Source organism: Phoenix dactylifera, chromosome 6, assembly GCF_009389715.1.
Source record: "Phoenix dactylifera cultivar Barhee BC4 chromosome 6, palm_55x_up_171113_PBpolish2nd_filt_p, whole genome shotgun sequence".
In the NCBI taxonomy this organism is placed as follows: domain Eukaryota; kingdom Viridiplantae; phylum Streptophyta; class Magnoliopsida; order Arecales; family Arecaceae; genus Phoenix; species Phoenix dactylifera.
The window spans coordinates 13,307,654-13,316,832 of record NC_052397.1 but is presented as its reverse complement, the minus strand read 5'-3'; the positions used below and the strand labels follow the sequence as shown (position 1 = coordinate 13,316,832).

General features: G+C 37.4%; 1 protein-coding gene across 1 annotated transcript; it reads left to right on the top strand.

The window, feature by feature from the left end:
• Positions 1-218: 218 nt before the first annotated feature.
• On the top strand, positions 219-2,298 carry LOC120111234 (probable N-acetyltransferase HLS1). Its single transcript, XM_039127789.1, has 3 exons — positions 219-618; positions 755-948; positions 1,044-2,298. Exons 1-3 carry the CDS (start codon positions 448-450, stop codon positions 1,912-1,914), a joined length of 1,236 nt encoding a protein of 411 aa, XP_038983717.1. The 5' UTR covers positions 219-447; the 3' UTR covers positions 1,915-2,298.
• The last annotated feature ends 6,881 nt before the right edge of the window (positions 2,299-9,179 follow it).

The following is a 9,179-nucleotide window of genomic DNA, read 5'->3' as shown; positions in this document are numbered from 1 at the left end:
TCCAATTAAAATAAATGCGATACTAATAACGCGAGAGAAAGAGAAAGAGAGAGAAGGGGAGGATTCTAGACGGAATAAACTAATAAAAAAGAAGAGGAAATTGGAGAGACAGAGAGCGAAGGGAAGGCCCCTCATCCCAACCCCACCACCCTACACAAACTAGTATATATACCCCCCCCCCTCCAACCCCATCACACTAAAAGCCCAATCATCTTAAACTACTCGCACACCAACTCTTAAGGCGCTCAAAAAAAGAGTGAACTCCTCTTCCTCTCCTTAGTTGCCCTTATTCTTGCTCTACACGTGATTCAAGAGAGTGATGTAAAACCATCCCTCACTCTTATCTCCTCTCTCCTTCCTTCAACTTCTGAGTCTCTCCTCTCCCTCCCATCTATATCTCTTGCCTTTGCTCATAGCACCACTACCAACGGCACTATAGGTATAGAGATGGAGGAAGGAATTGTGGTGAGAGAGTATGAGGAGCAGAGAGACCGGCTGCGAGCCGAGGCCATGGAGCGGATGTGCGAGGTGGGACCCAGCGGTGAGATGACTCTCTTCACCGACCACCTCGGCGACCCCGTCTCCCGCGTCCGACACTCTCCGGCCTTCCTCATGCTCGTAATTATCATCTCTCTCTTTTCTATTTGCTACTTTACATATATATATATATATATATATATATATATATATATATATAGAATGATTATATATGCTATTATTGTTATTATTATATATGAAAGTTTTAAAATTTTAGGTTGCTGAAACAAGTGAGCCGGTGAAAGAGATCGTAGGTATAATCCGCGGCAGCGTCAAGACCGTCACCTGCGGCAAGAGCATCCCCCGAAACGCCGGCGCCGTCACCGCCATGAAGCACCAGAACCCACTCCCCGCCCCTATGTACACTAAAGTCGCCTACATCCTCGGCCTCCGCGTCTCCCCCTTCTACCGGTAACCCCCTCCGCCATCACTACTCTCTCCGTATATGTTTTTTTTTATTAAATATTATTTTATTTATTAAAAGATATATATAATTTTTATTGTAGGAGGATGGGAATTGGGTTGAGGTTAGTGAGGAGGTTGGAGGAATGGTTTAAAGAGCAAGGGGCGGAGTACGCGTACATGGCGACGGACAAGGACAACGAAGCGTCGGTCCGGCTGTTCACCGGGCGGTGCGGGTACTCCAAGTTCCGGACCCCGGCGATCCTGGTCCACCCGGTGTTTGCCCACCGTCTCCCCATCCCCCGCCTCGTCCGCATCCTCCGCCTCCCCGTCGCTGACGCCGAGTCCCTCTATCGCCTCCACTTCTCCACCACCGAGTTATTCCCCCGCGACATCGACGCCGTCCTCTCCAATCACCTCTCCCTCGGCACCTTCTTGGCCGTTCCGGCGGGCAGCTGCGGCGGAGGGGAGTGGAAGTGGCCTGGGACAGAAGGATTCTTGAGTGCGCCGCCGGAGTCGTGGGCGGTGGTGAGCGTGTGGAACTGCGGGGGGGTGTTCCGGCTGGAGGTGCGGGGGGCGTCGAGGGTGCGGCGGGGGCTGGCGTGGGCGACGAGGGCGGCGGACAGGGCGCTGCCGTGGCTGCAGATCCCGTCGGTGCCGGACATATTCCAGCCGTTCGGGGCGCTGTTCTTGTACGGGATAGGTGGGGAGGGGCCGGGGGCGGCGGCGATGGTGGAGGCGCTGTGCAGGCACGCGCACAACATGGGGAAGGGGACGGCGGGGGTGGTGGCGGCGGAGGTGGCGGCGTGCGAGCCGCTCCGGCGGGGGATCCCGCACTGGCGGAGGCTGTCGTTCGCGGAGGACCTGTGGTGCGCGAAGCGGCTGGCGGAGGGCTACGGCGACGGCGGGGCTGTGGGGGACTGGACCAAGTCGCCGCCGGGCAACTCCATCTTCGTAGACCCCCGGGAGCTGTGACGCCCCCTCCCAAGCTTTCCTTTTTTGGACTTCACTTCAGAAGGTTAGACTTAGATAAGGGTGGAGCTTTTTCTGGTCCTCTTTTTGCTAAAAAAAGGGTGGGGGAAAGGAAAGGAAGGGGATTATGGCGCCGCGGGGGTGACGTGTACATGGAAGGGTTCTGTTCTGGTTGCTTGTTTTGGTTGGAAAAGATCTGTAACGGATAGTAGATATGGGGGGAATCCCGTGGAAGATGTGGCGGAAACAAAGGTGGTAGCTTTTTGGTTCTTTCCGCTTTCCAGAGTTCCATTTAATTTTCTCCCTTTTTTTGTTTTATTTTTGTCAAAAGAATAGATGGAAGATGGAACTCTTTTGTAGATGTATAATCTAATATGATATGATATTGTTGATGGTTGGTTCCAATGTCCTGACTGTTACATGATATGATTTTTAAGCATAAACCGTGCCGGCCACATGAAGTTTATTGAAGCATTGTTAGATATATAAGAATAATGAGTGCAGAATGACATATCTACTATAAAAGATATGAATCCTGGTTATTAAACAAGATTTTTAAGGGTGTATTATTAAGGGTGAAGGCGAGAGGTTTGAGTGGTAGGCTTCCCTATGGAGAGAACTTTGTCCGGCTCAACTAGGAAGGAAGATATTTTGAGCTATTTCCTACTCTTCACAAACTTGGATTTTGTTATCTTTTGTTTCATTGATTTGTGGCCTTTTAGTTCATTGTATTCTTTGGGGTGAGCTCAAAGAATCAGTTCACGTATTGGTTAGAGCAGGCATGTTAATGTACGATACTGAAACATATAGTGAATCGCGGGAAGAGTAGGCACAAGGTTTAGTTGTGGAGGTCTGGCCATGGAATGATGTCGAATGGAGATGGTTTTAATAATCTGAAGAATGATGAATATATGGTTTCATCGTAAGCGTTATGAACAAATTCTGCTTTGCTTTGGCATTTTTTGGGGGGTATTATTAGATTCATCACACAAAGTAGATAATGAAAAAGGGTTGTTAAAAATCCAAACAATAAAATAAGAAAAAATATGGGTGTTCTATTGCATGACTTGCAAGGCATGCAGTGCATGTAAATGTTTGCTCTATAGGTGTTTCGTGTAACTCTTGAACTACCTATTCGAAATGCGTGATTTTTTTTTTTTTTGGAGGCATATGGATAGTTTTTAATGGAAAGGAAGCTGACCTCTAACCTTTTAAAATTAAATTTTGGAACACACCCAACCTATCAGAAATTCTTATAGCTTGAACTGTAAACAATACTATACATTTCTACATGTGGCATATCGACTAGACCATAGCGGAGCAGGTTGTAACCTTCTTTATTTATATGTGGATCATTTCCTTTACGTACCTATGGTATAGATTGTTTTGGACCTTCTTCCTCAGCATTAAGGTTCAAAACATACTTATGTGCATCCATACATACATTACCCACATATACATAAACATGCATATGCATATACATACGTACCTACATGCATATATATATATATATATATATATATATATATACAGAGGGTACAGAACCGAACAAACAACTTTGTGTATCAATATAGCATAAATATTATCAAATTAAAAATGTAATGTTACAAAAGAAAATTTTTTGTGACTGATCATTGGCGTCCCACAGCAATATTTCAATCCTTGTTGCTGTAATAAACTACAAATTATGCGCCAGTAAGCTGTTGCTCATTGGTGCATAAAATGCATCAAGTCTATGCATCCACGTAAACTCATAGTATATATACACATTAACACTCAAAAGTTTTTCATGAACATTTACTGCAGCACAAGAGGGTGATTGGTTTTCTTTGCATGAGTTTGTTAGTAAATTTCCATATCTCATAGAGTACTTGTGCCACCTATGAACTGTTTGTGCTCGTTACATATTTCAAACCACGTTATATATCAATACCTCAATTATAAGACAGAGATGAGGTCATTATAGTTATTAGAAAGAGTCAATAAAGCTAAAAGATTCATCCTAATAAAAATATTAGTTCAATGGGCCCTCATGACTTGACTCTAGGTTCGATGAGGAGCATCGTAAGCTAGTTCTCCACTACCTGACTATGCCTAAGCCTGCCTAACCGACAAGATTAGTTTGCTTGAACTCTCTCTCTCTCTCTCTCTCTCTCTCTCTCTCTAGATCTCTCTCTCTCTCTCTCATTTTTACCTAGATTTGTTCTCAGGTTCTCTTTTCCTGTTAGGCAACTTTGGGCACCAATGTTTGGTAGACACCAATCCTATCTGCTAATATCACTAAAGATTTTGTTAGACTCCAAATCTTATGCTAGAATTTAATATTATCAAACATTTGCTGGACCTCAATTTCCCCCATACCTTAGAGTCGGTGTTGATGGATCATAGAGATAATATTGGTGTTGACCGGTAGGGAAAGCAAGTCAAAAAGAAGCAATCCAGTAAACGTGTGTTAGAATCGAAATCAAGAAACCGCGTAGAATGCACAACTTTGACTAGGATCAAGCATGAATCCTACCCATCCATCTTTCAACAGATTAAGATATAATAATTTGATCAAACTCATCCATCAAGCACTAGCTTAAAGCAGTGTAGGCTAATTTAAGTTCGTTTAAACAATTCTAAAGTAAGTCCCTGAGGGGTCTAAGTTGTTGGGCAGCTACATTCAAATATCTTATAGTTTTCAATTACTGCTTTCCGCAAATTTATAGCGCCAATTCAATTGTGATAATCCACTCTTCTTGACTTAATGATTCTTAGATGTTTCACATGTTCATTTATCATCTATGATTAGTCGCTGAATGTTTTAAAAATCTTTCAAACAAATACATTGCATAGGTAACTCGATCACTTCCGACAACACCATCTCATAGACAGATTGAGTTTACATTAGTCCAACTGTGGAGTTAGGTGCTAGAAGCTAGGTTCAAATGTTCTTTACCTATCACATAATGAGTGTGGCTTTATAAATTTGCCTAGTTATTTCTTTGGTCTTTAAGAAATATTTCTTTTTCCTTTGTACATTTCCTAAATATAGGAATATTCCTGCTTACAAAGCCACTCTCATTGTCAATGCTTTATGGGATTTAACTTTGGTGAAGGTGGCCCACTTTTTTCATTTCTCCAAACTAAAAGTGGTAAATTATGACTCTACCTGTCAACCCAACTCATGCGCGGTCTGTAATAAACAAGTTGGGGTTTGAACTAAACAAGTTCAAATTATAAATAGGTCAACTCATCTTGACAAGTTTATCAAATGGGTCCTATTTGCGTTTCAATGTCTTAAACTTATTTAGCCCATCTAATAATCAAATCATATAAGGTCGGGTTGGGTTAACCTATTTACCTAACTCACATATAAATACATATATATTTATATACACATGAGGAGTTTGGGCATAGTGTTGAGTGCCTTTCTTTTCCTCTCCTCTCATTCTAAAGAGCGTTGGCTAGGGTTACGCCCTTCCTTCTCTTTCTATGAGACTTCAAAATCTAAATCTTTTTTTTTCTTACCTCTCTTCCCGTTCCTCTTTTCTTAATCTCTTATCTCCTCTTCTCTCATTCTAAAAAGCATTGGCTAGCGCTAAGTCCCTCTTCTTCTCTTTGGGCAAGACTCCAGAGTTCAAATCTCTTCTTTTCTTGCCTCTCTTCCCTTGGCTACAGCTACTACACAATAAGCCTTGCCTCCTCCGCTCATCCGCTCATCTCTCTTTTTCTTTGAATATCTTATGAGACCCTAGGTTTGGGCTAATTTTTTTTGTCTTACTTCTTATGTGAGCAACCATGCCTTCCTCACTACCAAATAATCTTGTCAAGGGATACTTTTCACCATGATTTTAGGAGCTGCCACTCCAACAGCGGCTTCCAACTTCCATAATGGCATTTCACCATTCAGAATATCAAGCCACTCCTCAAAGGCTGTGATCTCCACTCCTCCATTTTCCTCTCTTTTTTCTTTCTAGATTTAATATCTAAACTTGTAGTAGCAGAGGGAGAGAGATGTTCTTAGCTCTTATTTAAAGAGATTTATTTCTTTCAAAGTATTATTTTTAAAGCATTAAATATGTTAGAAATCTAGCATTCTTGCATTAGATTTTTGGTTATTTTAGCTAGATAGTATCTATTAACATAGTTTTTGGTTGGTTTAACTAGATGGTGTATTGATATAGGATTGTTAGAAGCTTAGAGAGCTTCTTTAATACTTGCTTGCTTACTTTTTTGGTACATGCATATATTTTATTGATTTATTAATGCATTTATTTTGCTAATGACAGCATACTAGATTATTGCATGCATGAAGTATATCAGATAAAAATTTATTAGTTATATCTAGCGATATCATTCTTTCTATTTTAATCATTTTTTATTTAAACTCTAATACAGCTTCCAATAATATATGGTTGTTAGAGAGATTTTTAACGTCTCATTTATTGCATAAATCAATTACCTTGACTGTTAAATGCATGACTTAAGTAGTCATAGTTTTCATTAGATGAATAGAATTATAAAATTTATCAATTTATCAACAAAAAACAATGATTTATCAACTGGTCTTTGGCTAATGATATGTTTTAATAAATTTTATTTTAAGTATAATTCACTTTCTAGTTGTGGAGGAAGTTGTAAGTAAAATATTTTGGGTCCATGTTAAAATTATAATGTTAAATAACTTATTTAGTGTAAGTCAAATTTAGCATGCATGTTAGTTTATTTATAGAATTTTCAACATGCCTCTTGTCACTAGTTTTGGTATTATATGCTGATCTTTTGATATTATTTTAAATTACATATTGTAGATGGATAGAGATAGTATTGAAATTGAAGATCCTAGTGTAGATATGGAGGCTTCGAGTAAAGATGATATAGCTAGTCTAATGAATCAATCTTTTGAGTTCCTAATAAAAAGATAGCAAGTGACTCTAAATATATCAAATTTAAAAGAAAGATAACTTCACCCATTTATAATTATTATCGCTTAAATGAAGTGATCGATATGGCAAAGAATATTCAATTGGTGGTAGAGTTATTGGGACTGAAAATTTAAAACATCATGTGCAGAAGTGTAGAAAGAATTATGTTATAGGATAAATAATCTTATCACAATTTGAAAGGATTTATGCCAAAGCATTCTATAATATTTGATCCTATATTTTTGTAATATTTACAATTATTAAACATGATCTACCATTTCATTTATCGATTATGAAGTGTTTAGAGTTTTGTTTGCTTATGTTTGTAAGGATGCCAAATTAGTATCAAGGAATATTCCCAAAGTTGATATATTGAAATCATATAAAAAAAATAGAAGGAAAATCTAGAATCATGGTTATACTCAATTTTTTAGGATAAGCTTGATTTTAGATTTGAGGATCTTTTTTACTCTAGGTGGATATTTGTGATTGATGAAGAATGTTTGCCACAAAAGAAAATTCTAAATTTCCTTTCATGCCTCCTTGATATAATGGCATTTATTTATGTGGAATAATTTATAATCCAATGACTAAATAGAAAATTGAAAAGAAATTGTAGTGCATGACTTTAGATAAGACATCTGCAAATGATATTTTTGTTCACATGTTAAAAAGATCCAACTTAATCTGAGGAATACATTTTTTAATAGTTCTTTCATTTTCAAGTTTGTACTCATATTCTTAATTTAATTACATTAGAGGGACTAAAAGAGAGAGATGAGAAACTCACATGCTAGAAAACAAAATTTTTTGGAATGTTATAGCCAAATTTCTTTAGGGAATAGAAAATGCTTAAAGTAAGCTTTTTTACAAGATGAAAGTTTATTTTTTTAATGTTTGAAAGTTCTCTTTTTTATCGCCATGCTTTTCTTTTGATAATTAGTAATTCTAATTATAGGTGTTGTCCATCTAAAGAAAAGTGGAACAAAGTAGAAAAGACTTGCAAGTTTTAGGGTGTGTTCTTTGATGCCACTTCAATATTTTTAAGAGTTAAATACCCTAAATTAAATTGTATGTTTCATAAGTTTTCATGAATGAGCTTACATTGAGACAAAAAATGCAAAGTCTAAATGATTTGATGCAAAAAACAATAAGATGGATATTTGTAAAGTTTGAAAAGCATATTGGTCATATTGCTTAATTTTGGCTGCAACCATCATTTTGGATTCTTGGTACAAAACTCAATTTATGGAGTTTTGTTATAAGAAGCTATATGGAAATGGTTCCACTAAGTGCATGCACATTCATCACAACATATTTTCTCTCTTTAACTTGCTCCTTCTAAGGCTTCAAGTAGTAGCATATCAAATCATGAAAACATGGAGCTTGGTAGTTCATGACTAGAAAAATGTAAATTTCGAAGGTAATATAAAATATGTTGTCAGAATTAATAAACTCGTGCATTATACTTATACATAGTTTGCTTATGAGAAATAACTCAATTCATTTTTTTCAATAATGCAAAATTTTGATACATTTGAAAACATCGAATTAATAACCTTCTGCGCAAAAGTCACACATGAAATTATACTTTGATGAGCTAAGACTAGTTGATAGAAAGATAAAGCTAGACATCCTTGAATTTTGGAAAGCCAATCAAATTTGATATCATTAAGTTTCTCTTACAAGACATGATATCTTAAGTATTCCCTTTCTACAGTGGCCTCTAATACGTTTCTAGTATTGATGGGAGAGTTCTTAGCAAATGTAAATGTTCACTCTAAGGCCTTAATTTGTACTTGGAGTTGGATGTTTGGAAAGAAAAGTATATATTTCATTACTTATAGCATTACCTGCTTTTTGAATGAACAATTATTAGTTTTGCAATATTTTAGTGTAGATACTTTGGAAATTAAGTGAGATGAGTTTATAGTATATGTCCTGAACTTAAGTCTCAAAAATAAAGCTGAATATTTATAAAAATTCTCATGATGAATCCTATCATAGATTTGCAGTTTTTGTAGTTGCTTTTGATAGATACTTTTAACTCTCTTATTATGTAATAATTTTTGTTTGTAAATTTTTGTGGCAATTTAAACATTTAGTTTGGACTTTTTAGTGTACTAGTAGATAAAGAATCAGCTATAATTTAATTATTAGCGCGCACTCTTGATAATATTAAGGATCTGTGGGCTGATATATATCTAGATTGTTAAGCGATAGTAATTTGGGCTTGCTCACTCAAGCTGTCATTTCATAGAGTGCAATCTTTTCTTGCAAGTTGCATGGTTGTGAACTATTAAATTATCTTGGCTTTGTTTTTCTTTCTACATAGCCATTTCCTTGTATAATGAAATC

What these genes read in the sequence shown, in the direction of transcription:
- LOC120111234 (XM_039127789.1), top strand. Translation starts at nt 448, where the DNA reads ATGGAGGAAGGAATTGTGGTGAGAGAGTATGAGGAGCAGAGAGACCGG. An exon ending in CTCCGGCCTTCCTCATGCTC is followed by an intron (nt 619 to 754) that starts GTAATTATCATC and finishes TTAAAATTTTAG; the next exon opens with GTTGCTGAAACAAGTGAGCC. An exon ending in CGCGTCTCCCCCTTCTACCG is followed by an intron (nt 949 to 1,043) that starts GTAACCCCCTCC and finishes TTTTTATTGTAG; the next exon opens with GAGGATGGGAATTGGGTTGA.